Raw genomic sequence first — 21,138 nt, forward strand, 5'->3', positions numbered from 1 at the left:
AATGGGTGTTTTGATTGCTGAAAATGGTTTCACAACATATAATGTAAGTGATAATTGATTTGATTTAATTTTAATTTGTTTTAGCCGTTTATATGTGTATAATTTTCTTTCTTTGTCTGTAGTCTGGGTTCTCAAGTAGTAGGATACTACATACTGGTTCTGCACAGCCTATAAGATTTGTTGATATTACTGGGGACCTTGGTTACAAACCAAAAACACGAGTAAGATGAAGGGGCAAAAAAGCAATGACTGGAAACCAGCTTGAAGTGATGAAAGATGAGATGAGAATGCACAAAAGACAGAAAATGGTTTCACCACAATCCAAGCCACAATGGAAGTAGTTTTAAAATGTTGATAGTTTTTGATACTAAAATGATGTTGTATTGTAAATTGAGGTAGGTTATTTTGACGAGGTCATTTTTTGTGAAGTTTATATGATGCACTTGAATGTTGCATCTCTAACATTTGTGCAGTAATTTTATATTATATGTTGCACTTGAAAGTCCAAGTTGCATCTCAAACAGTTATGCACTGATTTTGTTCCATTGTATTGAATATTTCTATACATTTGTATCTATCCTTCATGGTGCTATCTGATGTTTCTATCAATTTTGGAATAATGAATTTAGCTCAACAAAATGAGCAAAACAAACAAGTACTCAAAACCAACAATCAGTTTGAAATAGGAGATCTCATTCAATAAAATCAAGTTCAAACCACCATCCAAGAAACACTACAAACGATAAATTCATATTACAACACTACACAAAATACTTCAACCTGCTATTTTGAACAATATAGCAATACACATTATGAAGATACATACCATGAAAATACTACTAAAGCTCTTTATCTTCTTTACTTCAATCGTCTTCTATGATGTATTTTTCACCTCGTCTTTCATCTTAACAAATGAGTTACATTATTCTTCTATTTGAGTGAATGCAGATTCAGCTTCCATCTCCATTATTTCCCTATCACTATAAGTACCAACCAATTCTTCCTTCGTCTTTGTTATCTTCAACATTTCATTCATGTCCTTCACTTTCTTCACCAACTTTAGAATAATGAACGTAGATCGTTCATCAACCATACCATCCCTCCAAAGAAAAAAGTTACACTTGTTTGATCCATAATAAGGGCAAGACCAAAATCTTCTACCCAGATTATTATCGAACCAAGAAGTCTTCAAATGGAGTAAGAGACCATGATTGCATCGCACCTCCGCATTCAACATTGGATTTTCCTTGTCTAAACAAATCCTATTCAAATCCAATTTTACATCTTCCATAGCTAACCTTAATTTCAAAAATCACAAATTAAAAATTAGTGAAAATAGTGAGACAAAGTTAGAAAATAGTGAGAAGAAGTTAGAAAATAGACAAAAATTTATCAAAGAAAACAAAGTAAATCAATGCAAAAAATTTACCTTCAAGAATTGAGAGGAAAACGGGAGTATAGTGGGAGAAGAGATCTACCTCTCCTTAATTCGTTAAATTAAAAAAAAAAATAAAAGAATCTAACACAATATATAAAGATACGTGTCAAAAAATAGGTTTATAACATTTTTTAATCACTCTCAGGCGCTCAAGGAACGTGATTACACGTACTTGTCAAAGTGGGCAGATATATTTTATTAAAAAAAAAAGTATATGAGGGTAATAGGACCCCCGCAAAGTTTAGTGTGCTCAATTAGAAGTCCGATCAAAGTTCAGGTATTTTCCCGAATATTTTCCCTTCTATTTACAACACACTAAAAACAACATTTCAAGAAAATTTGCACAAGTAAAATTCAATATGTGACAATTATGAGCATGCCTAGTGGTTAATGAAGTGGTTAATTGAATTTTCTATTGAAATGTTTCTATAGCCTGACTCCTCTTAAAATCATCCTCCGGACTCTCTTAAGATGACTAGTTCATGAATGTTGGTGTTATAGCAGTCATAACTTTGAGTGGGTTTCAGATAAGCAACTCACATTTTCAAAGCAGAAGATTTCAGATAAATTTATCAACTAATTATACTAGTACTAGTTTAGGAGTTTTTAGAAACACCAATTCAAATTGACACAGAACACTAAAAGGCTATTGCAAGTACTGGAACTTCCTGTATTGAGCTTAGACATTTTAATGCACATAGTCTATTACAAACAAGATGAAAAAGCTTAAACTGTAAGTAGCTTGCCAACTATTGATTACTTATATACTCAACAAACAAACAAACAGACAGTCAGTGCTATAGACAACAACATTGAACTTCTCTTTTATCCCAAAATGACCAAAACATACTATTAAAATAACTGGGGTTAATTGGTATCATTCTTATCAACCATAATACACAACTAGGGTTTAATACTACTGATGATGATACTTCATATATTAGTCAATAACAGTTGATATACAAGGAAAACTTTAGCATATATGAGTATTAAGTATATATAACAGTATCTCAGGTGCAGACATCTTCAGATATTACCATTATCCTACGAGGCCAGTACCACATGGGATAAGTCATAAGGATAAATTAGTGTCAAGCGGCTGTCTAGGACTTCTACACAAGGAGTAAATGAGTTAAAAATAAAGTTTTATATATTTCAAAACGTAAGCATAGGAATTTGGTGAAGATTATTGGCTGCTGCATTGAAGGTGAAGAAAAAATGTTGATTTATGAGTACTTGCCAAATGGGAGTCTTGATTCGTTTATCTTTGGTACTACTCTCAATCCAATAATTTGCAAATTATATACTATCGTGTCACACTGAACTGATGCCTATATTAGTACACTTCACTAATCTTATTCTAGATATTTTGTTAATGACCAAACAAAATTTTGGCAGATGATACACACAACAAGGTACTAGACTAGCCTAAGCAATTTCACATCATCAACAGTATAGATCGGGGACTTATGTATCTGAATCAAGATTCTCAATTGAGAATAATTCACAAATACCTAAAAGCTAACAACATTCTTCTAGACAAGGACATGAATCCAAAGATATTAGACTTCGGCTTGGCAAAAATATGCGAAGAGGTTAACACTGAAGCCAAGACAAACCGAGTTGTTGGAACATAGTAATTCGAGAGGAGGAAGTCAAACTCAAATTTCTGTGTTTAGACAATGTGAACAATAGCCAGACTTTGAAGTTAACCTCCATTTGGCAGTCATATTTAGAGGGTAGAGCAAACAAAATTGATAAAGGGTAGTACCTTCCTCAACTGCATAAAGCTTAAGAAGCTCCTCAAGAGGTAGATCCATTTCATTTTATAAAGCAGCTAACTCTTCCTCACTTTATTCTTTAGTTATAACAGCCTCATCTTCTTCAATAGTATGATCGTCATCTTCCTAAAGCAGTATCAACATAAAGGACAACATTAGTAGAATTGCAACAAACTTAATAAAAACCCTCTTAACAATGATTTTCCAGATGTTTATAACCCAAAATCGGATATCTATTTAATAACAATTTAACTTTAAACTTCCCATGTTATCCTTAACGAGATGATTTAATAGCCACGCACACACACATATATGCTTATTTTAGACCACAAGTTTCAAAGTCTTACAACCATTCACCCGTGGACCTATCAACTGTCAGTACATGAAGCCTCTTCTACTCCTTCTCTGTAACTTCAGCAGTCGGAGTTAGTTTAAATGTCAAATAATTTACGTGAAGATTGAGAGAACATGTTTTTGTTACTCACTATAGATGTCATACCTTCCCCCTTCCATTCAATTCAAAACTAAATAAAAAATACAATACAAAGACTGGCAACCATATCATTAATTCATTACAACAGTTATATTCAAAAAACAGTCAAAAGTTTCATATGTGACTGAGGATTTGCAGTAAAGTGTTATAAATGAGAGCTAACAAAGTTGGTTAACAAATAGAAAAGAGACTTGGTGTACAGTTAGAGATCTCATTGAATGATGATAATGGCATTTTATAAAACAACTAGCTATGTCTGTGACAACCCATTGCTGAAAATCTTCTTTTTAAAAAAAAAATGTTTTTACAAATAAGCAACTTTATACAAGTCGAGACTGAAAATCTCCCGGAATAGGTCTTCCATGTTCTTTTCATATTTTCACTAAGTTCTTTTTTCCTACTAATCTTTTCCATTCTAAATGCACCTGTGGCTTGGTTAAAATAGGCATGGAAACTTCACGAAATTGACATGTCTGTAAAACTGGAGGATGAAACTTTAGATGTCATTGAATACAACAAACAAGAAGAAAATCATAGAGATAGCCTTAATGTTTACACAATCACCTCCACATCTTAGTCTAAGCATGTTTGAAGTTGTTGTGATGTTATTACATGATCATAGCACAGACACTAGAACTCTTGGTAGGCCCGGTTTTGTTAGCATGGATAAACTAACAATAGTGAACTCATCCATGACTACTATATCATCAGATTCTAATGCAACCAACACTTTTACTGATATCACTGGCTGCTAGCTACATAAGAGTTTACTGATTATTTAAAAATTATGTCCCGCATTCGATTTCTTCCTTTCCCTTTCTTTTTTCTTTTTTTTTTTTTGTTTTGCTTGGTTGTAATGTAGAAACTTTTAGAACTAGTTAAAGTGTGGTATAGGAAGATTGAAGCTACGATTTATGTATAAAATTAAACATTATGGTCAAGATTCACTCTCTACAAGTGATGAGAAGTCTAAAGCTTGTATTAAGCACTGGAACTCTTGAAGAAACCATCATCCACGTGACAACAAATAATGATGAAGTATGACGACTATGTGTTACTGTCTGTTGATATCATCACATACTAAATAAATAACATAAATATGTAGGAGCTTCATTGACTAGCTGGTAAATGCTTCAACTTTTCTTGATAAAAAATAAACAAATTACACAAATATTTAAGTTTAATCAAAGATGGACATTTGTATAACCAATTAAACATGTTTCAAGGCGTAAAGTATGCATGAGACAAATGTCTTACTTATCGCAAAGTTAGTCCATGAGACTTCAACCCTCACAATTATTTTGAGATACCTAGAGGTTGCATTTTGTCCAAAGTAGTCCCCACGATTCCTCAACTATGTCACATGTATACAGAACCTTCTAAATGTAGATTCAAAGACCTACAGGGTGCTAGATATTCAATCTCATCTCTCTGAACAAACTGGATAAGGAGGAGGATTTAAAAAAATGTTTTGCAAGGAAAATCACAAGTGCAAACTGACAAGAGAGATGCTAATAACTCTGAGTTTGTTCTCCTTTGCATTTCTTTCCTTTTACTGAGATTCATGTGTGATAACTCCCTATATGTCCTTTTTTTCACCCTCATTCTTGTTCACCAGTAATCTGATTGTCTATTTTCCAGTTCCAGTCACAAGTGGAAACATAAAAGTACTTCTTCCTATCAAGAGATTAGTAATCAGTCATTCCATATGCTACATAGCTCCTACTAACCAAGTGTCCAATTTTATAATCTTTATGTCATTCATTAAAAATCAAGAGCATGGGACCTAAACTAATGTGAGGACCTTAACTACGTACAGATGAGACGGTCATAAAAAATAGACTCCTCTTTACTTCTTGGAAAGTAACAAGTGCTATAAATATACCCTATAGTCAGTTGAGAATGAGGCTTCAGTCCATTTGTGGCAGAGTCCTTATAGGACTGTGTCTGTCCTTATTTGTTACTCATTATAAATGCCAATATTTACCTGCCCCCATCTATTCAATTCAAAACTAAACAAAAAATGCAATACAAGGACTAGCAATCATATCATTAATTCAGAAGTGAGGCTACGATTCGGCTCTACATTTTGTTTAGTGTGGTAGAATACTAAACTTACTTTGTTTTTATGAAGTATTCAACATCAAGAATCCAACATGAGTAGTCCACATCATGAAAATGAAGAAAAATTTAGCAAAGAAAATAGGAGAAACTGGGAAAACAAAAGTTTAAGATGATCACCTTTTGATCAAAGACACTGAGAAATAGCATACTTTGACAAACCAGAGGCAACAGTTGGAAAAAAACACAGATAACAACTTGGAAACAAACGCAAGATAGAATTACCCTTCACATATAGAATTCTGGCGCTAGTGAAGCAGCGTCATTTCAATTCACATTAAGATTATTACATTTTTCTTGAACCAATTTGTCTGAATTTTATGAAGGGGTATTCACCATCGATGTATTAATAGGCACAACATGATTATTAATAACACATATTGTTGCACGTGAGGCCAAATATTATACATCAACGCTTATTTAAACACCTTAATCATTAAATACTGCAACCCTCAACTCCAAATGCTTATCGATGGATGATTCCAACAGCCTAGGACAATTATAACTTCTTCTTGTTGTATTGGAATTTCGCAATGAATTCCTTAACTGAAGAGTTTTTCACATGTTTGTGATGATGGTATATCTTGAAAGAATTACAGAGACTTGAAAAAACAGAGATATAAAATAACTTTCATGTAGTACAGAGGTCCCCAAACTTTTGTTTTAATTCCTTCATTCCCATAATAGCATAGAGGCAGCAATCCTATATATGTTTCAAAGAGAAACTTACAGTTGAAATTGCGAGAGTTCAGTGGCAGCAGTGTGAGGCATAGCAGTGGGATACCTCAAGTTTTTGGTGATATGGTCTCACAATTGAGCATATATCACCATTTTTGGATCCAACGAAGCCCAATAGTTTACTCTCTGCCACTATATATGCATTAATAATCTGCACATTATCATTTTGTATTAAAAATTTTGGTCTTAAGTCTTTTTAAATAATTGTGAAAATTATCTGCACGTTTCTTGTCTTATAAGCAGCGTGGATGGAATTTTTATAAAAGTAAAATGTTTAATTTGAGACAAAGATAAAAAGCAACAAATGTTTTCCATTTTATTTTTTTATCAGTTTAACATGCTCATTGAAAATCCCTCAACCCATAATGAAAAAAAGAACATGTTTTCTCTCTGGGCGCACGATAGCAAGGTAGCTAACGTACGCATACACTGAGGAATGGCCCCTCAACGGACTAAGACAACATCGCCGATGGCAATAGTCACTCCGGCGAGTGGAATACAACAGCAACTAGCGCCTTTAATATTTGGAAACTTTCTACCTCACTCAATTCAATCTATTTGTGAGGATAAAGAGCTAGAGTCAGCAATGGAGATACGCCCTGACCCAGCTGGGAAGAGAAATTCTAGGAGTCCGGAGGATTCGCAATTCCCTCGGCATCTCCAATTCTCTGAAGCTGGTACTTCATCTCATACAACGCCAGATGTAGCTGGTACATCGACTCAAGGGCACTGGTGGGGAAACCAAAAAAGAAGGTAGAAATAGAGAAGGAGAAAATACATGCACGGAATCGCAGCTCTCAAATAGGCCAACCTCTCACCTATATTCCCCCATCAACGAAGGGAGAAAAGATAGTAGTGGAAATTGATGATGAGGATATTTACGAGTAGATTAATTACTGGAGCACAGCGCTGATTGGATATGTGTTGGGAGATTCCCCATTCTTCAAAACAATGGAAAACTATATTGCTCATGTATGGAATTTTGTCACTAAACGACAAGTATTGTATCACGATGATGGCTACTATATTTTCAAATTTGCGTCTATAGTAGACAGAGAACTAGTGATGCAATCAGGCCCATGTACGTACAGAAATCACCCTATGATATTGAGGAATTGGTCCTTAGATTTTGAGTTCAATCCTGAATGTTTAAACAAAATTCCCCAATGGGCAAAATTTCCCAGCCTCCCGCTTGGATACTGGTCAAAGAAGGAACTGAGAAAACTAGCAAGCGTTGTGGGGAAACCGATCTATATAGATAAATGCACTGCTGCAATGGAGCAAATTTCTTATGCCAGAGTTTTGGTCAAAGTGGATATCAGCCACCCCCTTCCTAAGCTAGTGGAATTGAACACCCCAACAGGGGGCATACAACAAGAAATAAGATATGACTGGATCCCTAAATTCTGTGCAGACTGCAATATTTATGGGCATATAGGTGATGACTGTCCACATAAGAAGATGCCTGAGCAAGTGAATCAGCCAGAAGCCCAACGACAGCAGCGAAAAAGGTAAAGGAATAGAAAGTGTAGGGTAATAGTCCAGAGATGGGAACCTAAGGAGGATGCAAACCCTGACCCTGTAGCCCCCCAGATACCCCTAGATGAAGCAAAAAATGAGGAAGGTTCAAAGGAACAAAGAGGAGAGCAAAGGAAAAGTTCACAGAAAGAGATCAATTCTGATTTGCTCACAACACAGGCCCGTATAGTTGCTGAGATGGTTCAAAGAACACAGAGAAAAGGGAAAGAGGTCAAAAGGGAGCAAGTAGAGTCTAGTAGTGGAGGTGGGAGTCAGTTCTAACCACCATGGTTGTGTGCTCATGGAATATAAGAGGGCTGAACAAGCCCTTCAAACAGAAAGAGCTGAAACTCTTTCTGAGGAAGAATAAGGTAGAGGTAATGGGGGATAATAGAAACCAGAGTTAAGCAGCAAAATGCTGCTAGGATAAAGGCTAATATAGCCAAAGAATGGACTGCGCATTACAACTACTGTCAGGCAGGCCACAAATGGGAGAATCTGGACAACATATACAGGTGCAGATGTTAGAGGTGGGAGCACAGTATATCCATAGCCAGGTATATAATGTCAATACCAATACCTCCTTTTTACTAATGATATGCTAGTAATGAGCTGGGTGAGAGACAAGAACTATGGAGGAAACTCACAGGTATAGGAGCACGGGTCCAAAGGGAGTGGCTAGTAATATGGGATTTCAACAATGTCTTGAGTTCTGAAGATAGGATTGGAGCTTCAGTGACTCAACAGGAGGTTTAAGGATTTAAGGACATGGTTGAAACAAATCTATTTACTCCCTTAAAAGCCACAGGGAGTCATTTCACATGGTGTAATATACAGGTGGGCACTAATAGAGTTTATAGTAAAATAGATTAGGCATTTGGGAACTATTGGTGGCTGCAGAGATATGGCCATATAGATGCAAACTATATGCTACCAGGAGTATCTGACCACTCCCCTATACTGATAAATTTCCAGGGTCTAACTCCAAAAGCTTGGTATCCTAAACCCTTCAAACTATATACCACAGTAATGAGCCATCCAGAGTTCAGGCAGAAGGTGAGAGAGGCATGGTCTACTGTGATCCAGGGCGATCCCATAAAGGTGCTGTGGGGGAATCTAAGAGCTGTAAAAGTAGCTATGAAAGAGATCAATATGTGTTATGCTGCTTGTCAACAAAAGTTGGAGAATGCTAGACAAAGCTTTGGAAAGAGTTCAAGTTGGAATTGCAGCAAAACCAGGGAACTCATCAATTTTTGACTAGGAAAAAGAGGCTATGGCTGAGGTTGAAAAGTAGAGTACCATAGAGGAACAAGTGTATAGACAAAAAGCTAGAGCTACATAGATCCAATATGGAGACTCAAATATGAGATATTTCTATGCTCAGCGGAAAATTAGATCTAGTGCAAATGTTATTAACTTAATTTATAATGATGCAGGTACAAAGCTGACTGATCCTGAAGATATTGAAGCAGAGTTCATCACTTTTTTTCCAACCTTATGGCATAGGAGGGGGATGTGCACCCTTGGCCAGATACAGAGAGTGTATAGGGGGTATTGCCAAACCAGAGAGCAAAAAATGCTGCTGATTCAACAGGTAACAACTGAGGAAGTGCAGACAGCAATCAAATTAATGCCAAAGGAGAAAGCCCCAGGTATAGATAGGTTCCCAATTGAATTCTTTACCACATGCTGGGATGAGGTACAAGATGATTTGTTGAATGTTGTTTTTCACTTCTTCAACACAAATGAGTTGGGAAATGGAGTTAACTGCACAGTTGTAACCTTGGTCCCTAAAACTAATGCCCCTACTTATGTGAAAGATTACAGGCCCATTGCTTGTTGCACCACTGTCTATAAGATCATCACCAAAGTGCTTACTGGTAGATTGAAAAAAGTAATTGGTGAACTGATAGGAGAAGCTCAATCTGCATTTATCGAGGAAAGAATAATAACTGATAATATTCTATTTGCACATGAGTTATTTAATGGTTACAGCAGCAAAGGTATTTCCCCAAGATGTGTGCTTGAAGTAGACATTAGGAAGGCTTATGACTCCTTAGATTGGGCTTTTCTAAAGAAATTGATGATAGAGCTAGGTTTTCCTTGCAAATTTGTGGGGTGGATCATGGTGTGTATAAACTTTGTCTCCTACTCCTTAACTATAAATGGAGGCTTAACTAAACCATTCAAAGGTAAAAGGGACATCAGACAGGGAGATCCAATGTATCCATATCTTTTTGTGATTGCAATGGAATACCTAAGTAGAGTGCTTAAACAGCTAGCAAAGAACAAGAAGTTCCGATTTCACCCTAGATGCAAGAAAGTGGGGGCAATTCATGTGTGTTTTGCTGATGATTTACTGTTATTCTGTAAGGCTGATTTAAGCTCTATCAGACTGATGAACCAGGCCCTTATGAAATTTTCCCTTATGAAATTTTCCCAAACATCAGGGCTGCAGGTTAATGTTGACAAAAGTTCCCTATTCCTGGCTGGAGTTACTGAACAGATGAAAAGAGAAATATTAGAAAAAATAGGCTACTGTGAAGGTGTGTTCCCCTTTAAATACCTAGGGGTTCCCATTGCTGCAAGGAAGCTATCCATAGAACTATGCTGGCCACTGGTTGATAAGATCACAGCAAGAATAACATGCTGGTCTGCTAAGTTCTTGAGCTATGCAGGAAGGCTACAACTGATAAAAGCAGTGATATTTGGAATGCAATCTTACTGGGCTCAAGTTTTCCTGATCCCTAAAAAGGTGTTAAAGTGTATAGAACAATCTTCAGATCTTATTTATGGACAGGGCAAGCTGAGATACCAAAAAGGCATTAGTTGCCTGGGAAAAGGTAAACCTTCCCCAGTCAGCTGGTGGTCTAAATGTGTTAAACTTGATCCTGTGGAATAAGGTTGCTATTACAAAGCACCTATGCACACTAGCACTAAAGAAAGACTGCTTGTGGATAAAGTGGCTACACTGGTTTTACATAAAACAACAGACTCTGACAATATGCCTTTACCCAAGAATGTGTCTTGGGTGCTCCGGAAGATAATGAATGCCAGGAAACTGGTAATGGAAATACAAGTAGTGCAGAGGGACTTGTTGAGTAGGCTGCAAATATTACAGAAGGTAGAGAAGTTTAGCATTAAAAAACTATATCTACTGCAATTACCTCAACATCCAAAAGCACCTTGGAATAAGCTGATCCTGCACCCTAATATGCAACCTATCCATAAGTTTAACTTGTGGCTAGCCCTACAAAAGAGATTGGCAATAGTGGACAGGCTGATGAAGATAGGGATACAGGTTCCTCAAACCTGTGTCTTCTGTGGACTAGTTGATGAGGTGTTTGACCATCTGTTCTTTGCTTGTAGCATCACAAAAGGAATATGGAGCAGAATACTCACATGGCTCGGAAAGAATAGAAGTGTGGGAAGCAGGGAGACAGAGATAGAATGGCTCTTGAAAGGCATGAAGCAGACTCCTGACCTCTGGGAAATAACTGCAGTTGGCTTCAACATGATGGTATATTCCATATGGAGAGCAAGGAACAATCTCAAGTTCCAGAAGGAGAGCTACTTAAGTGACAGAATTTGTAGAGATATTGCAATTCATATACACACAAGAGGGGTCCAAGTTACAAGATGGAAGAAGCGATTAAAGTCTATAAACTCATATCCCTAATTTTTTTTATTGATTAGTAAGTAGACTCAAATGTAATAAGTTGTGTATGCATATGGTATGGGACAGGAATTGAGAGGGTGCTTGGTCAGCTATCACCATGCTTTGTAAGGAACTATACTTTTTGGTGAAATAAAACTACAATTTACCAAAAAAAGAAAAAAATGATTCTTCTAACTCTGTATGAAAGGAGGAAAAGGCCATGCTTTTAACATGATTCAATAGAGCAGAATCATTTGAGGTACTTAAGAGTCTAGAGAAGATAGAATGCTCTGTCTGAGCCAATCGAAAAAATATGCAAGGAACAATTCATCGAAGAACCATTATATAGACATTGAAAACAAACAAAACATTTTAACTTTGATGTCCATATCACAACATTTTCTTCAGCTATCAGAGTTTGAAGGATGTCTTCATCATTCTTTATTTAGATGTCGGACCAAAAGGCATAGCACATAAAGCTTCATGACGACCACAAAGTAATAGCGGCAGAAAAATATGCTAAATGACAAGAATTGAGCAGCTTACTTCCAAGTTCATAGTTATATAAGGTAAGTCTAGCCAGAAAATGTTCTCATGCACTTCATTGTTGACTACACCTGAAAACATGACTGTTGCTTTGCTATTTACTTAGAGATCAACTGGAAAAACTAAGAATGACCCTAGATGTTATCCAGCTCTAATTAACAGCAAAAAACATGATAGCATAGTGCAAAATCAGCATCGAATTGAACTACTAGTAAAACTTCAAAAATTTTAAAAATTTAACAAGTAAATCTAGTAAAAAAAAAACTTCACAACCAAGGGCAATGTGAAACAATAGTTTAAAATCATAAGGCATAATACATAAATATGACCCTAAACTTGACACCAAACTATAACTTTGACCTTAAACTTTGATAATGCACAAATATGACCTTTAACTATTCAAAACCTGAACAAATATGACCTCCGATTTTATAACCCCATGCGTGAGTTTCACTCGCGCCTACGTGGAAAGCTCATCCAATCACACGGTGCCATGTCGTTAAAAGGGTTGACTTTGAGGGAGGTCATATTTGTGCAATTTTGAATAGTTAAAGGTCATATTTGTGCACTGTCAAAGTTTTGCTTTTTGTGTTAAATGGCGTGGTTGTTTTTTTTACTATTATTATTATTATTTATTTATTTATTTCTATAGCAGCAGCACCTAGTTTTTTTTTTATTAAAAAAAAAATCACTAGCAGGAATCGAACCCGCGCAGTAGACTGAAGGAAGCGCCCAAGAAGAGAAAATAACACCACTTGGCTATCTAAGTGTCTTGTTTCATGTGGTTCAACATTAATATACGTACATAAATATAGAAATTTTATCTTATATATACAACGTAATTTTTTTACCGAGGGAGTGAACTCCATGGAAACCACGTAGGCCCACCCCTGCGTTAATTTAAAAATGTTTTGATAACATTAATTTAATACTAATTTAATACTAACATTTTAATAACGTTAATTTGATAATGTTAATTTAATATACTACTACTATCCTTAATAACGTTAATTTAATAACGTTTTATTAAAACTATAATTTTTTTTATTATTAGTATAGTTTCATCTTTAATTTAATATTTAAATAAATTATATTTAGATTTATTATATAACATAAATTCGCCCTTTGCTTTATAATATATATACATACCAGCGCAATTTTTTCGTATGAGGCTGACCCACCTAATTAATAAATCTTCAATATTGTTCCTTTTCCGCAATGACAAAAGAAATTAGATCCCATTTTCATCTTTGAGCCGAAAATAATGAAAAAATAATAGTGAAAAGTCATTTAAAGGTCATATGTGCAGTTTGGAATAGTTAAAAGTCATATTTGTGCACTGTCAAAGTTTAAGGTCAAAGTTATAATTTGGTGTCAAGTTTAGGATCATATTTATGCATTATGCCCTTAGATTTTAAGCTGGACGCGCCCAGTTTTGCATGTTGAACACGCATTTTGCCACGTAGGATTGAAGGTCATATTTGTACAATTTTGAATAGTTAAAGGTCCTATTTGTGTTAAAGTTTAAGGTCAAAGTTATAATTTAGTGTCAAATTTAGGGTGATATTTAATTTTTCCTAACAGCTAATAACAAAAATCTCTTTAGATTTGCATGAAAAAGCAGTATATCCATCAGTAAACCATCCATATATTATTGTCATAAGTAATTTCAAAAAAAAAAAAATAGTTCTTTTTATAAGTAATTGGAAGCTAAGAGGACAACAATTACCTCAATGACTGTTCTAGCAGTTTTAGCTGGCATCAATTGAGCTTCCTCGTTCTCCCAATTTTTCGAATCCGAAATGTCTTCAAAAGGATGATATCTGGATGGCTTTGCATTCTGTTTCACCGGTCCAGAATTCAAACTAGATTGATCTCTCTTACTTTCTTTAATTCCACATTTTCCCTGACCAATTCTTATTCTTCCGCCACAATGCTCCTTCCTAAATCTCCTAAACTTATTCCTACAAACAAAAAGTACAAGCTGAAGAAGAGACACCACAAAAATCCGGACACTACAACACACAGAGATTTACAACACAACTTAGCTGACTTAACTTAGCCCTCTTTCATCGCTAGAGGTGGTATCGTCTTATCATTTGAGGGAATTGCAGAGAGAAAGCGAAAGGGTTTGAGAGAAAGAGAAAAGGAATTGAGGGAAATAAGTGGCGGACTATGAAAATATTTAGGAGGGATTTAACAACCGTTGCAGTAGATATTTCCCCCCGTAAAGTATTAGCAACAGTTTTATCATAAAATCGCAATAGTAGAATACTTTTTTTTTTTTTTTTTTTTTTTGCAACGGTTAGTACTATTGTAATAGACCCTCCATTACAACGTATTGACACCCGCCGTCAAAAGATTTATTACTATAGGCCCAATTTCTGGTAGTGATTCATCATGGAAGAAGTTTTAGTTTTAGAAAATCAAAAATAGTGGCATAAAATGAAAATAAGATGAATATAATAAAATAAAAATCATTCAAATAAGCTTTTCGCGTGCTTTAAGTTGGAGGTTAGTTTAGATGTTTAAAATAAACAATATATTTTATTTAATATCAAAGTAAAAATTCGTATCAAATTTAGATATTTAATGATATATTTTGCCTAGCTCTGACTTTCCCAATTTGTTCACACCATATTATCAAGTATGGTAATTAGGTAAACTCACAAAATACTACCAATAAGTATTCCCTCTCAACAAATAATAAATAATAAAAAAAAATTATTATGTCATTTTTTAAATAAAATTAATTTTAAAGGCATTAGAAAATATAGTGTCTTGCCAAAGCTTACAACAATCGATCTTGAGTTAATAAAGAATTACGTTTACACATAAAGTAAGCACTTTTACAACTACTAATCATCTAAACATGCAATTGCTAAGCATATTTACAACTACTAATCGTCTAAACAACTGCTAAGCACATTTACAAAAGTAGTGCATTCTTGGAGGATCCGACACAAATGCAATGACATATTAGAAAGTCAGATCAACATAGCAAAAAAATGAAAAAAAATCGACGCTATCAGGTGCTACGAAAATCAAAGGTCGTTGAAAAAACATAAACAAAAGAGACTCGCTGGGAATATTTACAGAAACATTAATAGAAAGTTACAAGGGCAGATTTCTGCTAGATAAAAGTAAGAAGGAAATAAGTATTATAAGAACTTTGCCCCGCATATGATACAACATTGCAGGCCAAATAAAAAAAGTGTGAGCGAACTAACATAGATTGTGAAGACAATTGCAAAGACCATAATTGCATATCCTATAGTTTCAATTGTGAATTCTTGAGCAAGATTACTTGCAACAATCATGTGCAGTTGTATGTTCACGGTTCTCACAACATTGTCAAATTGTTTATCAAAACAAGAAGTAACCAACTCGCACTATTGGCCACTACATTTCAGTTCTTAACAGTAATTTCAATTGGCAATCCAGCATAGCATTACAACTATATTATTCATCCCATCAACAAGCAATAGATAATATGCAACTAAATTCAAACAAAAGAAATCATGATCTTTAAGCTTAAACAAGTAACTAACTAATACAACTAATCCAACAATTAAAAAGTCCATATTTTTTTCCTCCAATACAGACAAGTAAAGCAAAAAAGACAGTTCAAATATGATATTTCATTTTTGTTTCTTCAATAATTTTATTTCAGGCTCTGATTTTCCTACGACCATCATTCTTTAGAGAAACATCAGTATTCTCATATGCCAATACTATCAGATATTAACTGTAATACTAAGGAATGGTGTGATAGTGCTTCGGTAAAGGACAACTTACAGGACATCACTGCTATTGACCTGGTTTATTCCCATAGTATGAATGACATCAAAAAATAAATTCATCCAAAGTTACTCTTTAATATAATCCTCCCACATTGTGTGAACAATTTCTTCTCGTCGGGAATGCATTTCTCGATCAGCTACGCAAGAAGACGAAGCAACATTGGTTATCCCAGTCAGTTGTTCACTGGGTTCATCAACAACTATATCATAATATTCATAATGTATAAATATTCCATCACTGCTTTGATGTTTTCGCAAAAAGTTGTACAAGACGGCATAAATAATTACAATTCTAACTTGTGTTTCTATATTAAAATTATTCATTTCTTGTCGTAATATTCTAAATCTACTTTTCCATGCTCCAAATGTTCTCTCAATCACATTATGTAACGATGAACGTCTATAACTGAACAACTCTTTATCATTTTTAAGCTCTCTTTCGCTCTCCTTGTAGTCCTACAAATGATATTGTATTTCTTTGTATGGAGCTAAAAATCCTTTCGTGTTTTGCAAATTAGCGTTAACAACGTAATATTTATCTATCATAATAAATTAAATAAAATTAATGTACTTCAAGTTATATTGAAGATAATATTTATGTATAACAATGTAAGATCTATCTATCATAATATATACCATGTGGTGAAAAAGAAAATCTTGCCTCGGGTTCAACAATCGCATTCTCAAGTACTCTATTGCCATTTGCAGTACCTTCCCAACCAACTGTAATAAAGGTGAACCGCATATCAAAATCACATGCACATAAGACATTTTATGAAGTGGATCCCTTACGGTTACTACATGCTTGTTACTTATCCTTTTGCACCTCTACTTGTACATATGTCCCATCAATTGCACCAACACAATCCTATCAAACATGATCATGAGACTGTTAAAGCTAAACAAATATGATAACTCTTTCAAAAAAGAGCTTTTATTTTTACCTTAAAGTAAGGCCAAAAATGGCTACTCAATCGAATTTTTGGATGTATGCTCGACATATTTTTTGGACATATAATTATTGGTTCTAGTCGACTAATTGCTTTAGTAACTCTTTTAACGTGCCGATTAATTATCTCAAGGGAATATTAAAAACATACACTAGCCGATCATTGACTATCATATGTGCAATAATAGTGAGAAATATAGCTACAAACTCCTCAACTGAAATATGTGATGTACGTTTGTTGAATGATAACAAGTTGTTTTGTTTTATCATGTTGATTAGCCGATAAAATATTTCAGAATAAAAATGTGTAGTGCCATACATACGCATGCGATGCCCATGAAAAAGATCAATAACCCATGCCATACCGGGCCTAGATGTATATTGCGGTGTGCGAGATAATAATCTATGGTCTTGAGAAATCTGTTCACACTGATCACAAACTGCAATGCATAAGATGTAAGGCTGGTAACGGAATCAAAAAATTCTATTTCGGTCCGTTTATTTTGTTTCCAGTGATGTTCCGGTATCGGTAACACAACCGTATCGATTGATACCGGTATACCGATACCCAATGGTCCGGAGTACGGTACTGGTGCGAACCATCCAAAAATTCCGATAATTTTGATTACGGTTGATCGATTCCGGTACCGGTTGATCGATTTCGGTCCGGCGACACTTTAAATTCTAGCTATTTTTTTTAATTGGGTTGGCAGCAACTGCTCTTTTGGCTGTTGCAATTAGCTGTTGCACCCCCCCACCCCCCTCCTCCTCCCAATTACCCCATATGACCTCCTTAAAATTTTCACTATAAATATCCTTCATTTCAATTCTTTTTCCACATAAATATTCTCAATTCTCATACTCTCTCTTAATATTCTCACATTCTCTCTAAATATTTATAATTATTGTATTAGTTGGAGTAGAAGATTCTTTGAAGATATTACAAACTTCAATTATCATCTTTTAATTTCAATATCTGGTATACGTCTGCTTTTACGCAGACGTTCGGTATATTCGTTTCAACTTTAATCTCTTTTTATTTACTTTAACATCTATATTTTTATTTTTTAGTATCTTTATTTATTTGCTTATATTAATTTTTTAATTTATAATATTTATATTGCTTGTTTTAATATTTTAATTTTATTTAATTTTAATTATGGATTTCGAAAAAAATAGTAGTGGTAAAAAACAATCTTTGGTAAGTTTTTTTGTAGAAATAAAAAAAGTAAGGCTACTACTAGTTCGTTACCGCCTAGATTAAATGAAACTTCTTTATCACAACCTAATGGTTTCGATGTTGGTATCGGTATAGAATTAGATCATGAGACCCTAAGTAGGCGTTATGATAATTTTGAGGAAGACTTACCAAAAGAAGATGATATGGAAGAACAAGAGTTAGGTGATTACCCTACCCCTACAAGTCTAGCTACGGAATTATCGGAACACGATGAAGAACTTCTCCCTTTATCAGAATTTACAGGGCCAAAGGTACTGAACGTACTAAAAGGTCTTTAGTTTGGAAATTTATGGAGCATGATAGGATAAAAAGTACTGCTACTTGCAATAAATGCAAGATTGTTGTTAAACATTTGACTGAGGGGGGATGGCAGGACAGGGTTGCTAACTTCGCATTTGATAAAATGTAATAAATAATTTATTCGTCTAAAAAATGAGGCTAGGGCAAAAAAAAAAATGGTACATCATTTGTGCATGAATCTATAGGAGAAAATATGGTTAAAATGCGTTTAGACGTGTTTAACCCGATTGAACCAAGTTCATCATCGACATATAGTGAAGATGTAGATAGAGAAGAACTAGCGAAAATAGTTACTGTTATGGGTTTGTCTTTTAGTTTTCCTTCGCATCTCGATTTTATTCATCATATTCAATGAGTATCTAATCCATCTTTTAAAGGTTTTTCGCGAAATACAATTAAAAATAATATTTTTAAATTTCAAGCTGAACATTGTCATTTTCTTCATTGCTTATCTGATAAATTTGATGGTAGAATATCTGTTACTTCTGATATGGGTCGTAGTGTTGTCGGTAATGATTATTTTACTCTCACTGCTCATTGGATTGATCACGATGGAACATGCAAAAAAGAATTATTGCTTATAAATATGACGAGTCTAAAACCGGTATGTACATAGCTAATACAATAACGAAATGTTTTAGATTTTTTGGTAAACCTATGAGCATGAAATATTTTAGATTTATTGGTAAACCTATGACATGCACATTAGTTAATGCTTCTAATAATTTGAAAGCTATTGAAGAGTTAAAAACTAGATTATGTCCTATGGATGAAGATCATTTTCTTGTTAGATGTAGTGCACATATTTTAAATTTGATAGTATATGATGGTGTTTATTTGTTTGGAAATGATTGTTGTAAAGTTTGAATTACTTGTAGTTATATTTTTAAAAATAAAAAGAAAGGATGTAATGGATGATTTTAAATATAAATGTAAACAATGTGACCTTCCATTTAGAAAAGTTCCAAAAGAAATTCGTACTAGATGAAATTCTTTGTTTCAACTGTTTGAAGTTGCTTTTATATATCGTAAACCTATACAATTAGTTTATAATGCTTATAATGAGGATGTTAATTTAATGCTAGATGAAGATGATTGGATTGAAGTAGAAGAACTTTGTAATTTTTTGAAAACTTTTTATCAAGCTATGAACATAGTATCTGTTCAACATACTCCAACTATTTCTTCTATTTTAGTAACTATTACTGCTATTTCTAAAGTACTTGCTGAATATAAAAAATATGCCCTTACAAAGAGGCAATTGAAGCTATGGTTGATAAATTTAAAAAATAATATTTTCCTATTCCACAAATTTATTTAACCGCTACTTTATTCAACCCATTTTATAAAGAATATGATGCAGTGATGTTGGTTAAAAAATTAAACAACAATTTAGAAATTGGACCTCATGAAAAGCCATCAGTTGATACTTATTATGCTAGTATAGTACATAAAACTAGGAGTTTATATAACTTGTATCGAGTTATGAAACAAAATATTGGGTCGATCGAACCTCCTACTTCTAGACGTAGATATGGTGATTTAGATGATGAGATGGGTGAAGAACTTGGTCTTCAATGTTGTAGGAGTAATGATTTTGATTCGTATCTTTCGCATGATCGGAAAAATATTAGAGATGAAATTGAAAAACAACAACTTTTATCATGGTGAAAGACCCGTAACAGATAATTTCCAAAACTTTCAAGGATGGTTCGAGATGTGCTATCAACTCAAGCTTCTTCAATTGCTTCAGAGCAAGCTTTTAGTGCAGGAAGATTTGTAATTGGAGATCATCGATATTCGTTAGCAAAGGATAGTTTGAAGATTTCGGTATTATTTAGAGATTGGATCAATGCCGAACGAAAAAATTTTAGGCTTCCAAAATTACCGCCCCATGTTGAAGACAAAATAGATGAAATTTTTGAGAAAAATAGTGATGATGGAATGAAAGTAACGGAGGAATAAGGTAAAAGACCAATTCCAAAAGATTTATCCGTCGAAGAAATAGAAAAGTTACGCCAAAAATATTATAGAAAGTGGTTGCGTAGATTAGATTTTCTTTTACTATAAAGGTCAGCCCGGTGCACTAAAGCTACCGCTATGCGCGGTGTTCGGGGAAAGGCCCCACCATAAGGGTGTATCGTACACAGTCTTACCTTGCATTTCTGCCAGAGGGTGTTTCCAAGGCTTGAACCCGTGACCTCCTGATCACATAGTAACAACTTTACCAGTTACTCCAAGATTTTCTTTTAATATCTTTGTAATAAATATACAACGTGTGAAATTTGAATAAATATAATGGCTATTCGCCTAATTTTATTTTAAAATTTGTCTTTTGTTTGTTGCAATTATGAAAAAAAAAAGTTTAATAAAAAACTTTATAAAGTTAGAAAAAATTTTAACTTTACAACTTAAAATTATATAAATATAATTTAACTTCTTAAACTTATTAAAAATATTATATTAACTTAAACTTAAGGATATATTTTTAAGTTTAAGATATATTAAAACATGTTATATTTATTAACTTAAACTTAAAATATATTTTTTAAG

General features: G+C 34.2%; 1 protein-coding gene across 14 annotated transcripts; it reads right to left on the reverse strand.

The window, feature by feature from the left end:
- Positions 1–672: 672 nt before the first annotated feature.
- LOC107867804 lies at positions 673–14,667 on the reverse strand. Of its 14 annotated transcripts, none has more exons than XR_007055033.1 (5): positions 14,023–14,664; positions 6,564–6,722; positions 3,567–3,624; positions 3,210–3,345; positions 673–1,298 (listed from the first exon to the last, which is right to left on the reverse strand). XR_007055033.1 is itself a non-coding variant. In XM_047411907.1 (3 exons), exons 2-3 carry the CDS (start codon positions 3,256–3,258, stop codon positions 923–925), a joined length of 420 nt encoding a protein of 139 aa, XP_047267863.1. In that variant the 5' UTR covers positions 3,259–3,341; positions 14,023–14,582; the 3' UTR covers positions 673–922. The 14 variants fall into 14 exon arrangements, 2 of the variants coding, with proteins under 2 accessions (XP_047267863.1, XP_047267862.1); XR_007055032.1 differs by lacking the exon at positions 3,567–3,624 and adding an exon at positions 12,294–12,364; XR_007055031.1 differs by lacking the exon at positions 3,567–3,624 and adding an exon at positions 12,294–12,376.
- Between the last annotated feature and the right edge of the window lie 6,471 nt (positions 14,668–21,138).

Source organism: Capsicum annuum, chromosome 4 (genome assembly GCF_002878395.1).
Source record: "Capsicum annuum cultivar UCD-10X-F1 chromosome 4, UCD10Xv1.1, whole genome shotgun sequence".
NCBI classification, from domain to species: Eukaryota; Viridiplantae; Streptophyta; class Magnoliopsida; order Solanales; family Solanaceae; genus Capsicum; species Capsicum annuum.